Source organism: Hypanus sabinus, chromosome 19, assembly GCF_030144855.1.
Source record: "Hypanus sabinus isolate sHypSab1 chromosome 19, sHypSab1.hap1, whole genome shotgun sequence".
In the NCBI taxonomy this organism is placed as follows: Eukaryota; Metazoa; Chordata; class Chondrichthyes; order Myliobatiformes; family Dasyatidae; genus Hypanus; species Hypanus sabinus.
In genome coordinates, this window is record NC_082724.1 from 16,892,136 (window position 1) to 16,916,664 (window position 24,529).

The following is a 24,529-nucleotide window of genomic DNA, read 5'->3' on the forward strand; positions in this document are numbered from 1 at the left end:
ATCTTCTGCTTTCTGGTCGTTTCCCAGACAGTGGTGTTTCAACTGACATTTAGTTTCTGTTGCTCTGATCAAAACAACTCTTGTTCACCCTCTTGTGGCTTGCTGGTACAAGAACATGGACAGCGTCACAAATTAATATACTTTCATATTATCAGTAGCAATATGTTTTTTTTTGTTTATGTAGTGGTCTTTCACATATTTTATAGGTGTTTCTTTAGTCTGTGAAGGATGTTATGAATCTAAGAATACACTGTTGCATAGCAAAGATCTTGGTGTTTAGCAAGGAATTTAATGGTATTGCCTCTAGAGCTTTTTTTTCTAAATTTGGATAAGAGCATCAAAACTTTTTAATGAAATGCATCTTTTCTTCCCTTCTATAACTTTAATTTTAGCTATAATCCTGTTTTGTGAGCCTGTCCAATGGGAAACACACCTTCAGCTGATTATTGATGTCCTCCTGACTGGTGGAAACCCAGAAAGAAGTCCTCGACAGTACCCTAACCCTCATATTCCTTTGGTGGCTTGTAACACAGACTTGATGTGGGTAGCAGAGGGCAAATCACCAAGGTATGGTAAGGTATTTGCATGAGAGTGGACAGCTACAGTGAGACCTAACCTACCCTGGACTTAAATTCAGATTCATCAGAATGAGTGTGAACTTTATTACAAAAACGAGAAAATCTGCAGATGCTGGAAATCCAAAGCAACACGCACAAAATGCTGGAGGAGCTCAGCAAGCCAGGCAACATCTGTGGAAAAGAGTAAACAGCCGACATTTCAGAAAGACCCTTTTCAGGATTGGAAAGGAGAGGGAAAAGCCGGAGTAGGAGGGTGTTGGGGGGTCAGGGGAGGAAGAAATTGAAGAAGTAAAGAGTTGGGAAGTTGATTAGTGAAAGAGATAAAGGCCCCCCTTTTTTCCATTGTCCTCTGTCCTCTCCTATCAGATTCTCCTTTCTATAGCCCTTTATCTCTTTCACTAATCAATTTCCAAGCTCGTTACTTCACCCGCTCTCCCCTTCCCACTTTCACATATCACCTGCCACCTTGCACTTTGTCCCTCGCCCCCCCCCCCCCACCTTCCTGCTCTGTTTTGTCCTTCTCCAATCCTGATGAAGGGTCTCAGCCCAAAACTTCCTTTCCATAGTTGCTGCCTGGCTTGCTGAGTTCCTCCAGCATTTTGTCTGTGAACTTCATTAGGTGAAGCTTTATCCAAAAGGTTGCCACGAATGACTGCAGGTTGCCAAACTGGTCCATTTTTTAAAAGAATTTTATTGTCCTTTCTCTGAAAGGTAAAAGGTGAGGCTTCTTTGCTGAGGCTCCTTGTCTGGACCATAATGCTGCAGGGCATCTCCTGAGGTGAATTTAACTCAGTGGCTTAAATTCTGACAAGTAAATTGTTGTAATTGGTATGCATACTTACTTCACAAACTTTATTGATAGCATCATTTGCTGATAGGTTTGGTTCTTGCATATTATAATTTGGGTAGTGGGGTGGAGATACATCTCTACCAAAGGATATGTAAGGCAGTATTTCCCTCTGCTAGCCTGCAAGTGATCCTTGGGCAAGATGTAGCACCTACTTAGCCCCCCCCCCCCCACCACCCTGATCAGGGTCACTTGAAGCCATGGGAGCAGGTGGTGGATGCCCATATGAGCAGCCAGTGCACATCACGAGTCCTGGTTATGTGACCACTGACACCAGGCAGACAATCTCTGAAGAGTATTGATAATGGTTGGAGTCACCCGTCTTGCAAAGACAGTGCTTATAAGAAGGCATTGGCAAACTACTTCTGCAGAAAAAATATGCCAAGAACAATCATGGTTGAAGACCATGATCACCCACATCGTATGTCATGGCACATGATGATAATACTGTAATTGACCGTTAATTGTGGAAGGAAAGACCATCAATATAGTTTAAGAATTTTAAATAGAAAAAAGACTCTTAAGACATATATAGCAAGATAAATCACGGGAAATCTATTAGTGTTTAGAAATAGGAGGGATAAAACATACTAAGGAAGAGTAGTAATTCATAGCACATTGTTCTTCTAAACTAAGCAAGTGAGTCTTATCTAAACTGAACTGAGTAGTTGGTGTGTACAATGCAACGTTCCTACGGTTTCATCTAATTTCTCTGCTGGGACTCTGCAAGCTGTTTATCAGCATTCAGCGCATGACTGATTAATATGAATTGGTGTGTTCCAGTTTCATGAATATGCAGGCATTAAATACATAACAAGAGGACTGGGGCTTTCTCCCATGTTAAAGGACCTATCCCTACATGGGCTGCTGTCACAGAGTCTGAGGTATCACGTTTCCCTAAGGTTATTTTATCATTTACCATTAGTGATAAGTACCTTTATAGGTACTTGTTGGCCTTGTAAGTGTATGGGGTTGTGTGGGATCAAGGATCAGCCATGATAGAATGGCAGAGCAGACTTGATGGGCTGAATGGCCGAATTCTGGTCCTGTGTCTTATGGTCTACCCCTGTTGCCTCTGAATTGTAACCTGATTTCTGCCCTGACACTCTCCCTGATCTTCTTGACTAGCTTCTCACTCTGGCGATCGTCCACTTCCTCTCCTCAACGGTACTCCACACTCTTATCAGTGCCTTACCCCACACTGATCTCCACAGGGGCAGTAGAATGCAGAAGTAGTTCCTTTGTGGCCACAGAGCTATTTCCCAGGCACGTCAAAATCCCAACTAAAATAGCTATTTGAGTATATTAATGTGTATAACCAGGGGAGTGGTAAATGGTGGGCGAAACATGTAATATCTATATTTTGTCCCCAATGAACTAGTCAAATTGGTTCACTACTTCATACAGCAAAAGCTAATTCAATTATGCTAACCTTTTTTGGAGCTGGAGGGGAGCTGGGGCAACTGGCTATACAAAGAGATTGTGGGCAATTTTATTTTTGAAGAGAGGAGTTTCCTTCGCTCTACCTCTATTACTTCTGTCCAGTCTTCCTCTTTTGACCAGACCATTTGCCTAACTATACCTTCTGAGGCTTAATTACTAATGTTGCCTGATAATACTTCTATGAAGTGCATTGGTTAATGCATTAAAAGTAGGGTAGAATTATTAAAGTTATTAAACAGGGCAATCAAATATTATAAATGTATCTTGAGATTGAAAGTAAAGTTACAAATCCTATCAAAAAAATTGAAGAAAAAATTTCTGTGGAGGGTTTCTCTTTTAACACCTGTGTTAACTTCACAGGTTTGGCCACGGAGTATTTGTGCTGTGTCTTGAAGAGATTTACAAGAAAATCACGGGCAATGATCTTAAGTATGAGCTCTTATTAGGAAAACCAAGTGAAATAACCTACCATTATGCAGAGTGTCTAATAAAGGCTCAAGCTGCTGGAAGAGGGTGGGAGAAGCCCATCCACAGACTTTACGCCATTGGGTAAGTGACTGTAATTATAGAAAAAGATGTGCTGTCAGGAGACCAGAAGTACTATTTGATGAGATATTTTAAAGTACACTCTAGTGTTTGTGGAAAAGGCATAGCAGTGTATCGCCGCAGTTTCCCCCTTGCAGTATGCAAAAGCCCGTTGAGGTTTGGGGCAAAAGTTACAGGGGGTCATGAGTCCTTAAAAGAATGGAGGCAAATTAGTTGGGAAGTTCACGAGGAAAGCAAAAATAAATTATAAGTATAGTAGTCGCCAGCTCTTCCAGCTGTAGGATTCTTCACAGTCCTCAGGAATTCTAGGGACATCCCCATAGCGTGCTTGTAGAGTGAGCAGCATGATGCACCATCAATAACTCACACTGAGACGTAAGGCGAGATATCGGCTTTTATTGACTGGAAGAAGGAACCAGGAGTGAGTGTCCATCATACTATGTCCTGGAGACTGAGCCCGAGCGTCAGGCCTCAGATCGCCTTTATACAGAGGCCTGTGGGAGGAGCCACAGGAGCAGTCAGCAGGGGGCGTGTCCAGACAGGCACATAGTTCACCACACAGCAGTTAGTGTGGGGTGTGGATTTTGCTAAGTGTGAACAAGTAGGAACTTCATTCAAACAGTCTGGGAACCTCTAGTCCAATGTCTCAATGCTTTGTGCTTAAATTTTTATTTTATTTTAGGGACAATCTAATGACTGACATCTATGGTGCTAATCTATACAACCGCTGCCTTGAAGAGGAATCCTCTACTAAAGGATCCTTGGTGCACGTCAAAGTTGCTGCAGGAAAGCCAACAGCAACAGTTTGTCAGGACGAAGATCTTAATGTAATGGCAGGTGGACTGGCACAGAGTTCTGCTACTTCCTGTAAGTCTGTGCTGGTTTGCACAGGTGTCTACAATCCCTGTAAGGATGACATAAAAGGCCATCAGGACCTTACAGGATCCGTATTTCATGGCCACAGGGACTTTAGCTTTGACGCTGATTTATGTGATCCAGACTATATCGTACCTAATATTGATGCTGCTGTGGAACTGATCTATAAGCTGGAAAACTATGTGCCAAGCTAATTTTTTTTTTATAAAGCTTTGACCTATCAGTTCAACTTGCATCTGGAGATAGAAAATGTAGATTTTTACAAAGTATTGTATAAAAGCAAGTTGCCTTGTTTGGTTCAAATATCAAATTGTCTTCCAAATGGTTTCCCCCTGCTTTGGCAAGGTTACCCCAAGATACAAGTGTATGTGCTTGTAGCCAAAATGTTAATTTGATCATGTAAGTCCAACTAGCTTCTTAATTTGTGTCACCCAACGGTCTAGTAATTCCCATATGTTTTGATAACGTAGCAAAGGAATAACTTGTCCTCTCTCTATGGATCACATCTACAAAAAATACTCTTTCCACAGTCAGAATCAACGTGGCTTTTTTAACCATATTGTTAATAGTTGTATGGACACAGGTTCCATGATAATTTAATGAAATACGTTGGTGCTTTTAATTTATTTTAAATTCCTGACAAAAGCATAAATTGTGCATTGAGATGATGCTGCTACTGTTGATTAAGCCAACACTCTGGAGATAAAAAAAAAACTATTTTAAAATTTTATTGATCTTATTCTTTTGATGGAGAACTGTTAAGTTTAACATAAAAGCACTAAAATTATTTGTCACATTTCCTCCTCCATTTCATAATCATAGCCCACATCAAGGCATATGTGTATAAATAGAAGTCGGTATATACATGGTTACCGGTTTTGTACCTGTACAGTTTTCTATTTCCTGTCTGTATGATTAGTTAGTGCAATAGCAATGGTGCAAAGCCACTCATTCTTTTGATAAGACTTATTAATTTCATGTTAATAACTTTTCTATACTGTCAGTATTTTGTATTGTATTTTGATACCCAGAAAGTAGATGAGAAGATAGTCATCTTCCAATATTAAGTTAAATGGTCTGCAAATGTATGTTACTTACTATGATATGACTATACATTTTAAACAGTACTTCAATATTGTGGCATGCACTGCCATTTTAGTAAGATTATCTTTAAATATGACGGCTTGCCATATTGAACAAAAATTGCCATCAAAGACGTATTTATACATGGATTAATTAATAACCCTGTTAGAAAATGGGGGTTCAGTATATAAGATTTTAACTACTAATTATTTTTTAAGTTTTCAATTCCTCAAACAACTCTAATGTGGAAATCCCCCACTTAAGTATTAAACAATAAACTCTTTATGATTATGGTCCCTTTATTTCATCATTTGATAATATTTGCTATTTTCTCTTTGAATATTTTTAATGCAGTATTAAAGTTTAAACACTTTTGTCACAATATATGCAATGATGAACACATGCCTCGACAAACTTAGTTTGTAAGTGAAAGACTGGTATTGAGTGGTCAGACCCATCTGTTGCCCAACTCTGCCAATTGTATAAATATTGAAGAGATTGATTTTCACTGATACTAATTAGTTCTTTTAATGAGCAAGCAGCTATGCAAACCTGTCTCCTGTTCATGCACACAGTTTTATTTTTAATCATCTTTCAGCACATGGGTCAGTGAATGCCTCCTCAGTCTCCTAATGAAGATTTAGCTATTTCAACTGGCTGTTGGCCTTGGTGGCATTATTTTGGCTTGGCAGGGGTATTACGCTATAGCCAAAGTGCATTAATTGGGGAAAGAATGGTGATCTGTAGAATTATTGAATTGAGAACTAATTAAGTGGGATACTCCGTCTTGGATGATGTCGAGCTTTGGTGGATGTTGACAGTTGCAGTTATCATGGAAGGTGGAAAATACTTAACCGGACTCCTAGTTTGGAGAAATGTTTTGGAGAATCACAAAGGTGACTAATGTTCACTTTACATTCTCAACATGTCCAAAGCTGTCTGACTAATGCTAAAGTATAACTTGAACATAAATAAGTTGATTTTTTTAAAGCATTCTTTATCTTTCTTCATTTTTTGATTTATTTATTGAGATACAGAGTGAAATAGGCCCTTCCAGCCCTTCAAGCTGTGCTGCCCAGCAACCACCAATTTAATCCAAGCCTAAACACAGGACAATTTACAATGACCAATTAACCTACCAGCTGGTAGGTCCTTGGATTGTGGGAGGAAACCAAAGCATCTGGGGGAAACTCACATGGTCACAGGAAGTACATACAAACTCCTTATAGATGGGTGGGAATCAACCCTGGTTGCTGGTACTTCAGAGCGTTGTGCTAACCACTACGCTATCATGCCACCCCGTTCATTCAGTTGAATGATCGAGCACCTTCCCAATGTATGTTCGCTTCTGTTGGCAAATATCTCACTTTCCAATCATCAAAATATTATATCGTGTTACAACTGTGCACGTGCTGCAGCGAGCAAGATGCTTTCTTTTTAAACAAGCTCAGGGATTTGCATTTCAATTCACCTGTGATTGCCGGGATGACACTCTCCCTTCAGAAGGCTGCTACTTAAATGAGTTTAAGTGGATTCGAATTAATCTCTCAGAGACGATCTTGTATCAGGTAACCCAATTTTAAGTTGGCATCAGTAAGGTCAGTTGGGAATGTTGGAACATAGTTGGGGCAGCAAATGCAAAATGTCCCCGATGCACTGCTGCCTGAGGTTAGGCAATTGTTAAGGGAGGGTACAGTTCTTTGTGTGGCTATATCATATCTGTCGCTAGGGTTCCTCCAATAGAAACCATTTCTATTGGAAGTCCAGGACAAGAGGACACAGCTTCAGAATAGAGGGGCATCTTTTTAGAACAGAGATGAGGAGGAATTTCTTTAACCAGAGTGCTGAATCTGTGGAGTTCTTTGCCACAGGCAGCTGTGGAGGCCAAGTCTTTATGTATACTTAAGGCAGACATTGATAGATTAGTCCTGCCAAAAGGTTTCAGCCTGAAATGTTGACTCTACTCTTTTCCATAGGTGCTGCCTGTCTTCCAGCATTTTGTGTGCGTTGTTTGGATTTCCAGCAGCTGCAGATGTTCTCTTGTTTGTTGATAGACCCATGATTGGTCAGGGCATGAAGGGCTATGGAGAGAAGGCAGGAGATTGGTGCTGAGAGAAAAAGTGGATCAGCCATGATGAAATGGTGAAGCCGACTCAAAGGGCCAAATGACTTAGTTCTGCTCCTATATCTTATGGTTTTATTTCATTCCACAGAAAGTCCTTACTTGCAAATTTGAAACCATTGATGCAAAATTAATCCTTAGTAATTTGATACATTCTAAATACACTTGAATATTTAAAAAAAATCTACTGAACACTAGAAGTCCCTGTGAAGAAAACGGAAGAGAATAGGCTACTGTAGAAATCCTGACTTAATATATGATGCATCTTTTAATGCTGGTGCTTCAAGCGTAAAGTCACTGAATGAGTTACTTTTTATGGGTGAGGGAAGTTGATCAATTTGCTTTCTTTGAATAATGACCCTTCCACAGAAAGACGGGCATGAGTTACAATAAAACAATTAAGTGATAGTGTCCAGATTGTGGTCCATGCCTGAATTCAAGGAAAGCAAACACAATTTGAAATCAGCTGAAGATTGTACTTCCATTGCAATTGATATGGCGAGGTGCCAATTAGAAATCTGAAAATATGTCAAATGGTAAGCTTTCGGACTGAACCTTGGGCTGTCCGCTGCTGTGATAGGCCTGTCTCTATATCTGCTTATTTTTAAGTTTAAAGTAGATTTATTATCAAAGTATGTATATTGTGTCCAACCTTAAGATTTGTCTCCTTACAGGCAAACACAAAACAAAGAAACCCAATAAAGCCCATTTAAAAAAAAACACACCCAATGTGCAGGAAAGGAAAAAACAAACCATACAAACAACTGAAGTTCATGAAAGTGAGTCGACAGCCACGAAGCCGGCCATCTCTACAGCCGATCCAGTAACCTGTTAGTTGTAGTCCCAGAGCTTCAGTTCAGCACAGAGACGAGTAAGCCTCACTGAGCAGTGAGCTGAACCAGCCGGTTCCTCACCTCAGGCGCCGATACCCTGACCTTTACATCTAGCCTGATGTTTAAATCATCCAAACCTTGGGTCGTTCCTCGCTGTTAAACTCAGGCCCTGTCACTCAATTTGGCCCGTACCTGACCGTTTCAGTTTGGCATTGTTAGTTTTCTATTGGCTGTTTAAAACTTTGTATAGTTGTCGTTCCTTCCCCTTTACTCTTTTTGTCCTGCTCATGTACGGCATTTGCATTTTATCTGGGGATATTTGCCCTCAACTATTTAATTTTTACTCCTTCAGCTAAGCTTGTACGCAAGTATTCCTGAGCAAAACATAATGATCTACAAGAATTTGTTGAATCAGGGGTAAATTATTTTACACTGATTTAAATTGTCTACATTAAGAAAGTACTGATTTACTGTTTGCAAATTCAAGAAAAAAGATTTCATTGTTCATCTTAAATCCACAATTTTAAATGACAACAATAATTCTGGTGCAATATTTCAACATTAATAAAATATTTGCTCACTTTAACTCCAAGACATGAGAATGATGTGTGTATGTACTCAGCAAATCTTTTATATAACAAGCCCCTTTCCTGTTATGTTTTAAACATCCTGACTTAGCTTTAAAACATTTCCTGTAAAAGGATTTTTTTCAAGGCTGAATAAGTTAACCTATGTAAAGCTTTCAAGTGATGCTTGAAAACAAATTTAGAATATGTACTGCTTTAAGATATTCGAGGCTTACAAATTGGTTTTTATTCTTGAGATCTGTAATCACAAAGTAACACCTTTCCATTACTATATAAGTGATGGGGAAAAACCAGTGTGCTGTGGTTATGGTTTCGGATTCATGAAAAATGTAGAAAGATGATCTCAACTTTAGTAATAAAATTTGGATTTTTGTCATTGGTTGATTCTTCAGGAACAGAGGTCATCCCTGCTATCTTAAAAATTATGATATTGTATTAAGCTATTAAACATGATTTAATTCGCTAATGTATCCAGACTTGTGGCATCGTCACAGCAAGAAATTATGGTGGTAACACCACACATTATTTATCCATTGGTGTACATGCAGTAAATTCTTGGTAAACCAACGCCCCAGTTATGCGGCTGATCAAATTGCAGGAGTTATAAAATGGACAGGAATTCAAACATACAAGATATGACCGAAGACCAAAGTTTAAATTTATTATCAACTTATGTATACTATATATAACCTAGAGATTCATCTTCATCTGTGATGAATCATAGTACTTTTACATATAGTAAAAAGTTGGCCATCTAATGTTTTATATCAATGACTTGGATGATGGAATTGATGGCTTTATGGCAAAGTTTGCAGATGATATGAAGATACGTGGAGGAGCAGGTAGTTTTGAGGAAGTAGAGAGGCTGCAGAAGGACTTGGACAGATTTGGAGAATGGGCAAAGAAGTGGCAGATGAATACAGTGCTGGATAGTGTATGGTCATGCACTTTGGTAGAAGAAATGAAAGGGTAGACTATTTTCGAAATAGGCTGGCTGGTGGTGTAGCAGCATCAGCACAGGACTTCAAGGGGAATGATCCCATGTTTGAATCCAGCTGGCTCCTTGCGTGCTTTACATCTGTGCTAGGCTGAGCATCAAGCTAGCAACTCGGCCTTGTAAAAAGTCAAAATGCCGTGGAAATGGCAAAAATATAGCCTGTGTTGCCACAAGGTGTGTAAAGGAACAACAACAATTTCCTAAATGGAGAGAAAATTCAAAATTCTGACATGCAAAGGACTTGGGAGTCCGTGTGCAGGAGTCACTAAGGATTAATTTGCATGTTGATTCTGTGGTGAGGAAGGCAAATGTGAAGTTAGCATTCATTTCAAGAGAACTAGACTATAAAAGCAAGGATGTAATGTTGAGGTTTTATAAGGCATTGGTGAAGCCTCACTTGGAGCACTGTGAGCAGTTTGGGGCGAGAAAAGGATGTGCTGTCATTGGAAAGGGTTCAAAGGAGGTTCGCAAAAATGATTCCAGGATTGAATGGCTTTTCATATGAAGAGCATTTGATGGCTCTGGGAAAGAATGAGGGGTGATCTCAAGGGGCCTTGGTAGAGTGGATGTGGAGAAGGTGTTTCCTATGGTGGGGAAGTCCAAGAACAGAAGACACAGCCTCAGAGTAGAGAGGCGTCCTTTTAGAAAGAAGATGAAGAAGTTCTTTAGCCAGAGAGTGGCGAATCGGTGGAATCCATTGCCACAGGCTCATTGGCTATATTTTAGAGGTTGATTCATTCTTCATTAGTCAGGGAAGGTAGGAGATTGGGGCTGAGAGGAAAAATGGATCGGTGTGGAAATGGCTAATACAAAAGGAAATAAATTTAAGGTGAATGGAGTAAGGTATGGGGGGGGGGGGGGAAATTCCAGAGGCAATTTCTTTAGAGAGTGCTGGGTGTGGAATATTTTGCTGGGATGGTGGTAGTGACAGATGTGAAAATACTTCAATGTAATAAGTTTGTGATAAAGCATGTGGAATTGAACCAGGAAACAGAGCTGAGGAATCATTGGATATTTTCCTGGGCGACAGATAGGGAGGGGTGAGATCGACACAAGCAACTTTACTTTGCCCCATTTAACCCTTCATTACCACTGATCTAGATGACAGAACTAAACGTACCATCTACCTGCTTTCAGCTGAGCGGTGGGAGATGCAAAGAGGTTTCAGGATGATTTAGTAAAGTTAGTCGAGTGAGCAACTGCAATAACGTGGACGAATGAGGAGTCATCTATTTTGGTTCCAAAAACAAAATGGCAGGTTACGAGAGTGGTGATTGTGAAACAGAAGGAGCAACAAGAGCGATGTGACCACTTACAGGAAACAAGCGTTCAAATGAAGTAAGTGGAAAGGCAAGGGGTAGGTTGGCTTGATTGTGGAGGTTTTTAGTGCTGGAACGAGGCTGCCTTGCAGCAGCTGTACAGAGGCTTGACAAAAACCCCATCAGGATTAGTCCTTATCCAATGTTTATGCCTAGGAGGATGTAATTAAGATTTACTGCACTGATTCTAAGGCATACAGGAAGAGATAAGGTTTTTGCGTCTTTACTCACTGGAGGCATATGAATGAGAGGAGATTTCATAGTAACCTGCAAAATTCTCAGTAGACACTGGCAAAATTCCCTAAAAGTGGCATCACAGGTAGATAGGGTCGTAAAGAGAGTTTTTGTTACATTGCCCTTTATAAATCAAAGTATTGAGCATAAGAGTTGGAATGTTATGGTGAGGTTGCATAAGACAATGGTGAGACCAAATTTGGAGTATTGAGTGCAGTTTTGGTCACCAAATTACAGGAAGGATATTAATAAGGTTGAAAGAGTGCAGAGAAGGTTTACAAGGATGTTGCCGGGACTTGAGAAACTGAGTTACAGAGAAAGATTGAATAGGTTAGGACTTTATTCCCTGGAGTGTAGAAGAATGAGGGAAGATTTGATAGAGGTTATAGATAGAGTGAATGCAAGCAGGCTTTTTCCACTGAGGCTAGGGGAGAGAAAAAAACAGAGGACATGGATTAAGGGTGAAGGGGGAAAAGTTTAAAGGGAACATTGGGGGGGCTTCTTCACACAGAGAGTGGTGGGAGTGTGGAATGAGCTGCCAGATGAAGTGCTAAGTGCAGATTAACTTTTAACATTAAGAAAAACTTGGACAGGTACATAGATGAGAGGTGTATGGAGGGATATGGTCCAGGTACAGGTCAGTGGGACTAGGCAGAAAAATGGTTCGGCACAGCCAAGAAGGGCCAGAAGGCCTGTTTCTGTGCTGTAATGTTCTATGGTTCTATGAATGTTCTTTGTGGTTGGATAGTTCAAAACCAGAGGTCACAAGGAGAAATTTCTTCTTACATAACATGCCACTGAGGTTGGGTGGGACTACAACTAGGGGTCATTGGTTAAGGGTAAAAGGTGGAAAGTTTAAGGAGAACATGAAGGCAAGTTCTTCAGAGGATGTTGGTAGTGTGGAACGAGATATCAGTGAAAGTAATGCCTGTCTCAATTTCAACATTTAAGAGAAGTTGGGCTGGGTACATGAATGGGTGGGGTACGGAGGGCTCTGGTCCGAGTTCAGGTCAATGGAACTAGGCAGTTTAAATGGTTTGTCATGGGCCAAAGGGTCTGTTTTGGTGCGGTATTTCTTTGACTCTATGCTGAGCCAGTGAGATTTCACGCCACATCTTATGGAAGAGAAATGATTAAATATATTCATGGCAGAAGATACAAAGGGGTCAGAGGATTTAGGGATAAAGCTGGAAATAGGTAATGATGTGGATAATCAGCCAGGACTGTGTTGAATGATCAGGCAGACCCAAAAGACCTGCAGCTGTTGTCCATTCTAAATCCATCACGTTGCACTCTTCCAACAGTCTAAGCCTGGTATATGATCTGGATCTTTGAAATATGCAGTTTTTTTTTGTTTAAGAATGTCCTCCATAAAGAAGCACATTATGACAACCCTTCCCAAGACTGAGCATAATACTGTTATACACATGGCCGTCAAAAGAAGGCTATTTCACACAATGAACTTCCTCAAGCTCCTACTAGACTGCTGTCAGTATTGTAGGAATGAGGGATCTTTTCAAACTGAGAATCTGGAATGAGTGGACTGTGATAAATTTCTGTTTGATTGTTGGATCAGTTCAAGTTAAACAAGCTGATTTTCCTCCCTGTGTAACGAATAATTTGTATTAATGATGCAACGGACAAAGATAATTTACCCTTACATTGTGAGCTACAGTACATTTGTGTGTCTGGTGAAATTTAGCTTGAAAGTATTAATTTTCTTGCTTATGTACACCATTCAACCTCCTTTCCACTGACATTTCTGGGTATGAAAGCACTCCACATATCCTCTGGTACACAATTATTTGGGTTAGGGTTAGTCTGAGCTTGGCAATAAGTAAATTTGGCTGAGGGAAGGGAGGGAGAAGACAAGCCAACAGCAAGTTGCACACCCCTGACAGCAGAGGCCTAGGATGAGTGGGCAAGATAGATCATGACAACGACAGAGTTAGGCCACTCAGCCCTTCGTAACCCTGTGTTCCTAAAAAAAGGGCCATTCAAGCTCAAAGGTATTACTTTTGCCCAAACTGTAGAAGAGACTTCGACCTAAATCCAGAACTTCTCTCTCTCTCTTTATGATTGAGTATTTTGGGAAGCTCAAACAGTTAGACATTGAGGCAGTATGGTTGAGTCCTTTTCATACATAATTAAGAATAGTACAGGGAAAAAGAACATGGAATGCCCAAAATTTATTTTAAATCAAGAATTTTTACAATAATATCCTTCAATATGGTAATTTCACTTCTTTTGCTTAGGAATCCAAAATGATCAAGTTACATCATATTACTTATTCTGCATGTTTTACAATATAGACAATTCAGAAAAGTAACAGATATACCAAATCCTAAGCAGAGGGAGAAAATAGGTAAAATATTTCCAATGATGAGCATGTATCATAATTGCATTGTTTAGTCTCCCACCAGATTAACACAATATTCTATCAAATGGGTTGAACCACAAGAGCATATCCCTATGCTTAGCTATGAGGCAGTCTATACTGCATGCAATGAGTTCATTGTTAAAAGATTCGGTTCACATTGTTTTTACAAGCCCTGTTCTGTCAGACAATACAGAACCAGTCAACTGTTGAGACATTTTTTGCTCTTCAAGCATCACGAACATTCCCAATGTCAGTTACCCACTTTGTTAGAGAGTGAGATTTACATTAAACAATAAAGCAGATCATGCCACTGGAAGTTCATACTAACAGCCTTGACCTTTTCAAATTACCCCAAGTAGCAATTTCTTCCTGACAACTTAAATAGAAAATTCAGTTTTTAAATTGGTCTGTATTAATTGCATTTTACATGGATGAGAAAATGTTAAACTTTCTAAATTCACAATAAAGACAGATAGCTCCTTTATATTAAAACTTTACTCACTTTCCTCTTCTAGTGACATATTGACATTTATGCTACTAAAATTAGCTGAAAAGATTGTAAAAATTAATACAAAAGACTACTTTGACACCCGTTATGGAGCCCTTATCTACATTTTTTTGTTAACATTGATAATAAAGTGCAGTATTAGTTCTGGAATATTTGGTCTGAGAATTTTGAATGTAGCGAGAATCACAATGGAACCAGATTTTACAGTTAACTACCAAATTCCATTCTAGCAGACAGCTAAGATGTTTGCTTAATGTCAAAAAAAAAATGAGAGTTCAGTATTTAGTTTGTGGCCTTGTTTTACAAAATATTGACTCATACAGAAATATAATAGGATACATTCCAGAAAACATTACTAAATTTAAACTTGGCTGCTTACTTTACCTGTCATTTAAGAACTATGAACAAGCATACTCAAGAATGCATGATCCTGATATCCCCAGATGATCTGTAAACACAGCTTTAAACAATTTAAACTTGAGGATTCATGGATGAACTAGATAGATGAAATTCATTGACACAAGAAGTACTGCAGATGCTGGAAATCTACAGCAGTACACACATTGTGCTGGAGGAGCTCAGCAGGTCAGGCAGCATCTATGGATAGGAATAACAGTGGCTGTTTTGGGCTGAGACTCTTCAATAGGACTCATGAAGCGTCCCGATGAAGGGTCTCGGCCTGAAACGTCGACTGTTTATTGCCATCTATAGATGCTATCTGACTATATCTTTTGCTGAAGATTGTCACATCAATACAAAATAGAACATTTTGAATTTGTTAACAAAAATCTTAAAAGTAACTAGAACGCTTATTGAGAAAACCACACTGAACATTTGTCACTTATCGTAACCAGAGGACAGCCATATGAATGATGTAACTGATGGTGTATAAATAACCAGAAATTTAGAACATTTTTTGAGACTGACAATCATCTTAATTAGGCAATGTAACTACATCTTTTTCATGATGTAATGGATTCAAGTTGACGTATATATGACTGTTTAAAAGAGTGTAACAATTGAAAATGCTACTGTAAGTTTGAGATTTTCTTCATTTAAATAAAAAAATGCATCCAACTAAAAGCAGTTATTATCCATCTACACAAGTTATTCCTAAACAAATGAATTAATGGGGCGGTAGCACAACGCTCTACAGTACCAGCGACCTGGGTTCAATTCCCGCCTCTGCCTGTAAAGAGTTTGTAGGTTCTCCTCGTGACTGTGTGGGTTTCCTCCCACAGTCCAAAGACATATCAATTGGTAGGTTAATTAGTTATTGTAAATTGTCCCATAATTAGACTCAGGTTAAGCCAGCGTGGTATCTCAATAAATAAAAAAATATTCAAATCCAAGTAGAACTCTTCCTGATTCCCAAATTATTTGCATATTAGTGATTCCCATTGGTTTCCAAATGATTATTAATAGACTTAAATCTGTTTGCTATAAAAATCTAATGACCTTAATGAGGATTTATCTTTAATGTGGAAGCCGAGGTGAGCAAAATTAATCATTGAATTATACAGCATGGAAGCAGCTCCTCTGACCCAAACCGATCAGCAAACTGAGTCCATGGACCTGATACTTATCAGTATTGGGCCATGACATTAAAAAAAGGTTGGGAACCTGTGCATTTATACTAGTCCACAAGAAACATTAGGCCATTCTGCCTATTGAGTCTAATCTGCCAATCCCATTTCATTTTCCCCATATTATCTTCAACTGCCCTCAGATTCCACCATTTGCTTGCACACCAGGGGCAATTACACTTCTGTGGACTGCGGGGGGGAAACTAGAGTACTGAGATGAAACCTATGCAGCCACAGGAAGAACATGCAGATTCTACACAGACAGCATGCGAAGTTAGGGTTGAACTGGGCCACAGGAGCTCTTGAGACACCGACTGTAACACCCACACTGGCGTTGAGGAAGTAAGTGCACTGTAACTAAACCGTCCTGAAAAGCTCAGCTGTAAAAAATCTAATCTGCAGGAAGACAGCGGGGCAACAATGAAAAAGAATTCCACTCCTACCTATAACACTGCAGATTTTGACAGCAAGTCCAGCATCCACTAGTTACCCAGTGAATGTAAGAGTCTGAAAATTGAAATGTTCTCCTGTCTAAAGCGTCTCATCTGAGCTCTCAATCAGGCAAAACTATCAGGAAGCTGGTTGAAGGGTGTAAATGACAGTATTTCCTTGTGAATATAGGACTAAAAGGGTTACTACAAGGAATTTGTGCTAGAGCTTCCTTTTCTGTGAACCGGACCTTCAGAACAGCTGAGCCAGGTTGCTTTCCAGACATGTAACTCTTCCAGGTGGTTCTTCACAAGGGGTACCCACAATCCACAGGCTATTTCATTTTGTGACTTTGCTGTGGTGCGGCTGCCTCTCACCCTGAAATGGGAAAACAACAGGCAGCGTTCACACAAGGCTAGGTGGCTAAATTCTGCTGTTGCTCCAACCTCAGACGCTTGGCAGGAAAGATTGCCTCCTCCCACTGGGAGCTAAAGCAAGTCCTTCACTGGTAGATGCATGAAGTCATACCTTAGTACTTAAATACAGTGCATGGTAGTGTAGCGGCTAGCATCATGCTACTACAGCGCCAGTATAATTGTGCCGCTGTGGGCAAGGAGCATGCACATCATCTCCATGCTCCCACATTCCAAAGTTCATCTCTCGCAAGGATTTGTGCTGTAAATGGCAAGCACTGATTTTTTTTTAGAATATTTGCTTGTAGGCAGATTAGATACTGGAAATAATAGAAAAATAGCTGCATAAAAAAGTGGAGCTGGGGTGGGGGTGGGGGAAAAATGTTTAATATGACTGATGTGAATGGAAGGGAAAGCCTTGGGGCAGTTTCATATGCATTTAGTGCCCGTCACAACAGCAAACCTCTAGTTTGGGACAGAGCTCTGAGATTAAAGGATTGCACTATTAAACAATTATATCACCATATAATACCTGTATTTACGTAAAATAGTAGCAATGCTATTAAATTTTATATTAGCATATCCAAAAAGGGTACAATTAATAAACTAGATTTTAGTACAATCTGTGCAAAAGTTTTCCATGAATAGTTAAATATTGTAGGCACTACACTTCACCCAGTTATTAAAATAGATATTGCCAAAATTTCATTATTTTATCACAAGCATATAAAAAATCTATTTAATTGCTTTCGCAAAAAAATAAGGTTGTCCTTAACTGCATCCAATAGTTTCTCTGGCTAATGGCATTCTTTGGCTTGGACAGTGGAATTACTGTTGATCTGAAATGCACACCATCAGAAAAAAGTGCTGCCAATTTCAATAAAATCAAGGTTTAGTTTTTAAGAGATTGTCGAGTGATCCAGCCAGTTCAGTAAAGCTCAGCTCCCACCCCCATCATCGCTAACAAGAAAAGCATGTTTAAAAAAAAGTATCATCACCCCCCCCCCACCCCCCCGTTATTCTGGAATCTGTTTTTTTTTAAAAACAGATAAAGTGCACCATGTATTTTCCAGGAGAGATCCTCCCTGTTGGCAGTTTGCAAATGCAAGGTGAAGAGCACATCAGTATCATCTGCTGCTGAATACTTTGTCCTCATCCATCCAAACCACACTCTGAATCAACAATAAGGCTGGCACTGATCCAAGCTGCATGCAGAACCACACACATCACAAGGCACAACATCCAGGCAAGGAGTTAGCTGCAATTAGCTGTCGCTAGGTTAGCCAGAGCCTTCGGTAATCTGCTCTTTGATCATTTCCAATCAACGGTGAAAATTACGTTGTTGCCTTGGGAGCACAAAATGGCCGACTGTCATGGACTGCAACACAGCAACTGAAGGGTGCAGAATCATTCTCAAAACGTAATTGCAACAGACACGCACTTGTTTCAAGTTTCAGATTAAATCACCACCTATAAAAGTAGGTCAGGCAACCATACAAAACCTCACAGTAAAGCATTAATTGATTTTAAAAGAACAATATTCATAGGACCGCTTGGGGTTTCCCAATACTGAAATTGGCACATAAAATAGTTGGAATGCAGTTTTAATTGTAAGGCAATGACAGATATGCTAAAGAATAATAGCTTGATGTACACCGCCTTTTTCCACCCACTGCTTACAAGTAACTCAATCAGGAGCTTTCCTAGGTATTAGCTCTAAGTATTAGTTCATATTTAAAATGTTCAGGTCTTCTCCACAAAATAACCTGCTCAGAACTATAAAATTCGTTAGAAAAAGGGCTGGTAGACTAAGTAAGTATTTCGGTATCAGTAGTTAAGGCAGTAGGACCACTGTTCCTATTGGAGTTTCAAGTTACATGGAATGTCATATAATCAGTGAAAACTGGACTGTCAGCTTCAAATTGTAGGAATGAGCAGATTTCACAAGTTTTCAAGAACGCATCACTAAAATGTTACTGGCTCCGAGTGATTTACATCGCATTTGTGATTTATCTCTCGATCTGAGAATGAGATGCAAAACCCGATGAAGTTAGCCCACAATATCAGCAGCTACAGCCCCATCCTTCATTCACATCCTTGCTATTTAATCTGAGGCCTTCCGTTGCTTTCTCAGTGAACATTGGCCCACCGTGCCTCAGCATCAATTCCGTGGCCATTTTGATAAAAGCCTCTTCCACATTGCTAGAATCTTTGGCGGACGTTTCTAATACAGACACGATATCATAGTGATCTGCAAGAGTTTGGGCTTCTTGGTATGCAACCTCTCGCATATCTTCCATATCAGACTTGTTCCCTGCAACGAGAAACAAAAGTATTTTACTAAATGAATGCAGGGTTAGTTTATTGCTATGAATCGTTGTCCATCAGTTTGTCAAAACTGTTGCAGCTCAGAGGCCTGCATGGCAGAAAGTCATTATTACATCTATTTGCTCAGCTCCATATTCCTTTTTTTCCCCACTTTAAACACTGCTCATTCATTTTTGTTGATATTTTGACCGGGGTGGACTGTCTCTGCAGGCTGAAATTAACAAATGACACAGCGCTGGACTGAATTGAAATGAATATGCCTGGATTGTTTCGTTGGTTTGGTGTTTTCCTGCTTACTGTTATCATTTACATGATTTGTTCTTTTTTTGTGTGTGTTTGGGGTTTGATGTTTCTCTTTGAATGGGTTCTACAGTTCACTTTCTCTGTTTCATGGCTGTCTGGGGAAGACAAATCTCAGGGCTGTATAACTGCTTACGTACTTTGATAATAAACATACTCAACTTAATGTGCGATTTTTGGCTCCAAATGTTCTAAGGAACTTCTGCTGCCTTTTCCAAGTTTCTTACATTATGGCTCCTTGTTCTAAAGAAATGAATTTCATTTGTGCATCTATCACAACCCCAGAATTCCCTAACTTGCTTCACAGCCAACAGTGTCTTTGAGATGAAATCACTTCTGTATCCAAGCTATACACAGCAAGCTCACACTGACAAATGATTCAGGGGTTAAACGTAGCCCTGATCAATAGGGGCAACTCCCCTCCTCATCTTCAACATGGTCATCTGACAGAAGAAAAAAACAGGGCACAAGAAACTGCAGAAAAAAACTAGGCCTCTATTTGGTATGTTGGAAAAATGGCAGCTTAGATAATGCAGCAATCCCTCTTTAAAACAAACACATTCACCGGAGGAATTGATCGGAGGAAACCCAAGTTCAGTGTGTTGAGTGACCCATCTCACGCAAGTTGAATCCAAAGTCTGACAAACAGAACGAGGGGTAACTTTTAAGGGAGAAATGGTGGAACTGCATGTCTCAGAAGTAACACTGATAACATTCAGCTTAGGTTGAGCATTGTGGTGAAGTTGTTTATCTGAGTGGAGGAAGGTTTGCTCAGGCCAGTGTCGCAGCCACTACTTTTACTGATCTACTTTCATGACCTGAATTGGGAGTACAAATCCACAGTTTCTAAGACCTTAAGAAATAGGAGCAGAATTAGGCCATTTGGCAAATCCAGTCTGCTCCGCCATTTCATCATGGCTGATCCAATTTCCCCTCAGTACCAATAGACAATAGCTGCAGGAGTAGGCCATTCAGCCCTCTGACCCCCTCATCTCTGGAATCAACCTGGTGAACCTCCTCCGCACTGCCTCCAAAGCCAGTATATCCTTCTTCAAATAAAGAGACCAGAACTGCACACAGTACTCCAGGTGCAGCCTCACCAGTACCCTGTACAGTTGTAGCATGACCTCCCTGCTCTTAAATTCAATCCCTCTAGCAATGAAGGCCAACATTCCATTCGCCTTCTTGGTAGCCTACAGCACCTGCAAACCTTTCATAATTCATACCCAAGTACTCACAAGTCCCTCTGCACAGCAGCATGCTGCAATTTTTTACCATTTAAGTAACAATCTGTTCTTTCACTTTGCCTTCCTAAGTGGATGACCTCGCATTTACCAACATTGTACTCCATCTGCCAGACCCTTGCCCACTCACATAACCTATCTACATCTCTCTGCAGACTTTCTGTATGTTCTGCACAATTTGCTTTTCCACTCAATTTAGTATCATCAGCAAACTTAGATAAACTACACTCGGTCCCCTCTTCCAGATCGTTAATGTATATCGTGAACAGTTGCGGCCCAGCACCTATCCCTGCGGCACTTCTCTCACCACTGATTGCCAACCAGAGTAACTCCCATGTATCCCAACTCTCTGCTTTCTATTAGTTATCCACTCCTCTATCCATGCTAATACATCACCCCCAACTCTATGCATCCTTATCCTGTATGTGACATCTTACCAAATACCTTCTGGAAATCCAAGTAAATAACGTCCAGCTGTTCCCCTCTATCCACTGCACTCGTTACATCCTCAAAGAGCTCCATTAAATTTGTCGAACAGGACCTGCCTTTGCTGAATGCATGCTGCATCTGCCTGATGGATCCATTTCTTTCCAGATGTCCCACTATTTCTTTTTTAATGATAGCTTCAAGCATTTTCCCAACTACAGATGTTAAACTAACTGGCCTATATTTACCTGCCTTTTGCCTACATCCTTTGTTGTACAGTAGCGTGACACACGTTCACCGACTTCCAATCCACTGGGACCTGCCCAGAATCCAGAGAAGTTTGGTAAATTATCACCAAAGGCTCTACTATAACTTCTGCCATTTCTTTCAGTACCCTGGGATGCATTCCATCAGGACCAGGGGACTTATCTATCTTCATGTCCACAAATTTGCTCAGCACAACCACTTTAGGGATAGCTATTGTATCGAGGTCCTCACCTCCCATCGCATATAACATCTCACTTCGGCATGTTAGATCTATCCTCTATCATGAAGATCGACACAAAATAGTCATTTAAAACCTCGGCCATTTCCTCATTACCCAATATCAATTCCCCCTTCTCGTCCTCCAAGGGACCTACATTCACTTTAGCCACCCTTTTCCACTTTATACAATTATAAAAACTTCTACTACTTGTTTTTATATTTTGTGCTAGTTTATTTTCATAATCTAGCTTCCCTTTCTTTATTGCTCTCTTAGTGGTACTTCACTGATTTTTAAAGTTTTCCCAATCTTCCAGTTTCCCACTATTCTTGGTGATTTTGCATGCATGAGCTTTTAGTTTGATACCTTCTTTTATTTCCTTAGTTATCAACAGCTGGCTCTCTCCGCCCTTACTGTCCTTGCTTCTAACTGCAATATACTTTTGTTGAGAACCGTGAAAAATCTTTGAAAGTCTTCTACTGTTCTTCAACTGCCCCACCATATAGCCTGTTTTCCCAGTGTACACTAGCCAAATCCTCCCTCATCCCATTTCAGTCTCCATTGTTTAGGCATAATACACTGGTTTTAGATTGAACTATTGACCCCTCCATTCGTATAAGAAATTCAATCATACTGTGATCACTCTTTCCAGGAGGATCCCCAACTACATGATCATTAATTTTACCTGTCTCATTGCACAGGACCAGATCTAAGATAGCAAGTTCCCTTGTAGGTTCAGTAACATGCTGTTCAAGAAAGCCATCACGGATGCATTCTATGAAGTCCTGCTCAAGACTGCCTTGACCAACTCGATTCATTCAATCTGTGTGTAAGTTAAAGTCCCCCATGATAACTGCTGTTCCATTCATACATGCCTCAGATATTTCTGTTTATTGCACATGCCACTATAATGTTATTATTCAGAGACAATAGACAACTCCCACCAGTGATTTTTTCCCTTTATGACTCCTAATCTCTACTCAGATGGATTCAACATTCTGCTCCTTATATCTTCTTGTGAGAGATCTTATACCCTCTCTCACTATTGTCCTGATCTCATCCTTAATTAACAACACTATCCCACCTCCCTTACCTTCCTGCCTATCCTTCTGTATTACCTGATATCCTTGGATATTTAATTCCCAATCCTCTTCACCCAGCAACCAAGTTTCTGTAATGGCCACTAAATCATAAAGCTTTGTACTGAGTGGAGCCACAAGCTCACTGACCTTGTTTCAGATACTATGCACTTTCAAATAAAGTGCCCTTATACTCATTGTGCTTTTAAAACATTGTCATCTTTTACTCTTTTGCACTTTTCTTCACTCCACTCTTACTTTTCTCTTCTTTATCTTTTGTTTTTTCTTTATCCACACTTTCCTTATTTTCTTTATCCATACTTCTCCAATTTGTTGAACTCACCCCCCTACTATTTAGTTGAAAGCCCTATCCACAGCCATAGTTATGTGATCCACTAGGATCCAGGTCCCATCACAGTTCAGGTGGAGCCCATCCCAATGGAACAATTCCCTCCTTCCCCAATACTGGTGCCAATTTCCCATGAATTCAAACTCACTTCTCCCACACCAATCTTTGAGCTATGCATTTAACTCTCTAATCTTCTTCAGCCTGTGCCAATTTGCACATGGCTCATTGTATCCAGAGATACCGGCCATGTGACAGAGGCACTGCCACCTGGCTGGTCAGAGGACACACCACATGCCAATCAACATTTGGTCCCTCCCAACTAATCAATGCACACCTAAATTATTGGTCACCTTAATTGGATTATCTCACCCAGCCCCATGCTTTAAAAGGTGAGACTTGGCCTTAACTAGCCCTCTCTTACAGACTGCCTCATTGAAGGTAAGTACATTGATTTATGTTTGGGAAGGTCTATCGTTTGTCCTGGTAAGGGAGCCACAACTATCCAAGGTCAAGGGGGATAGCTGTTGTAGTGCTTTTCCCTTGTTCTTTGTTTGTGCAATTGTACCCTGTCCCCACACTGCTCCCTGTGTATTGTAGTTGCTTGTGTTGACCCGACTTCCCCTTGTAAATAAATTCCTTGTTATTAAAACTGTGTGTGTCCAGGCCTCTACTGTTGAGACTCAAAGAACCAGTTATTTTCCATCACAACATTCAGGTAGTAATCCAGAGATTACCACCTTTTTGGTTCTGCTTTTTAATTTAGTCCCTAGCTGCTCAAATTCCCTCAGCAGAACCTTTTTCCTCATTTTACCCATGTCGTTGGTACCCACGTGGACCATGACAACTGGATTTTTCCCCTCCCACTGCAAATTCCTCTGAAGGAGAGATAAGATGTACTGAACGCAGGTAACACAGCCTTCAGGATGCTCGATCCTCGTGATAAAGAACTCTGTCTATTCCCCTGATTTTACTATCCCCAATTACCACATTTCTCTCATTACCCCCTCTTGAATGGCTCCACTACAGTGCCACCTCCTTCCTACAGTCCCCACTCTCATCCACACAGGGTGCAAAAAACTCTTGGCATGATGGACAAGGGTTGAGTCTCCTCCAGCACTGTCTCTTGGATCTCACTACCCGCCTCACTCGCAGTCACATACTCTTGTCCCTTACCACAGACTGAATTTGAGGCAGCTAACCTAATGGGTGTGCCTAACTCCTGAAACAGAATCCAGGTAACTCTCCCCCTCCATGATTTGTGTTTGAAGCTCAGATTCCAGGCCACCAACTTTGAGCCCGAGTTCTTTGAGCAGCCAACATTTGCTGCAGACGTGGTCACCAGGAACCACAATGGGGTTCACCAGCTCCCACGTCATGCAGCAACAGTGCATCACCCGATCCTGCATCATTCCTTTAATTAGCTGTAACTTAGTGACTTTTTAAATCAACCACTACAAAAGCTTTACTTGCTACTTACCCATGCCTCCTTGCCAATGCCTCAAGTTCCCACTCCTAAACTGGTCCTCTCACACAAAAGC

General features: G+C 40.3%; 2 protein-coding genes across 3 annotated transcripts in view; one reads left to right on the forward strand and one right to left on the reverse strand.

The window, feature by feature from the left end:
- Positions 1 to 5,666, forward strand: part of zgc:77375 (uncharacterized protein LOC402927 homolog) — a 41,526-nt gene extending 35,860 nt beyond the window's left edge. The window contains exons 6-8 of the mRNA XM_059944077.1: positions 393 to 567; positions 3,229 to 3,417; positions 4,097 to 5,666. Of these exons, the coding sequence (XP_059800060.1) occupies positions 393 to 567; positions 3,229 to 3,417; positions 4,097 to 4,484 (752 nt within the window). The 3' untranslated portion in view covers positions 4,485 to 5,666. The remainder of the gene's footprint in view (positions 1 to 392; positions 568 to 3,228; positions 3,418 to 4,096) is intronic.
- Positions 1 to 24,529, reverse strand: part of rab43 (RAB43, member RAS oncogene family) — a 122,391-nt gene that overhangs the window by 81,775 nt on the left and 16,087 nt on the right. The window contains exon 3 of one of the 2 annotated variants that reach the window (XM_059944086.1): positions 17,799 to 19,095. The exons of the other annotated variant lie outside the window; for it this stretch is intronic. Within the exon in view, the coding sequence (XP_059800069.1) occupies positions 18,845 to 19,095 (251 nt within the window). The 3' untranslated portion in view covers positions 17,799 to 18,844. Of the gene's footprint in view, positions 1 to 17,798; positions 19,096 to 24,529 lie in introns of those variants that run through there. 2 annotated transcript variants of the gene reach the window in all.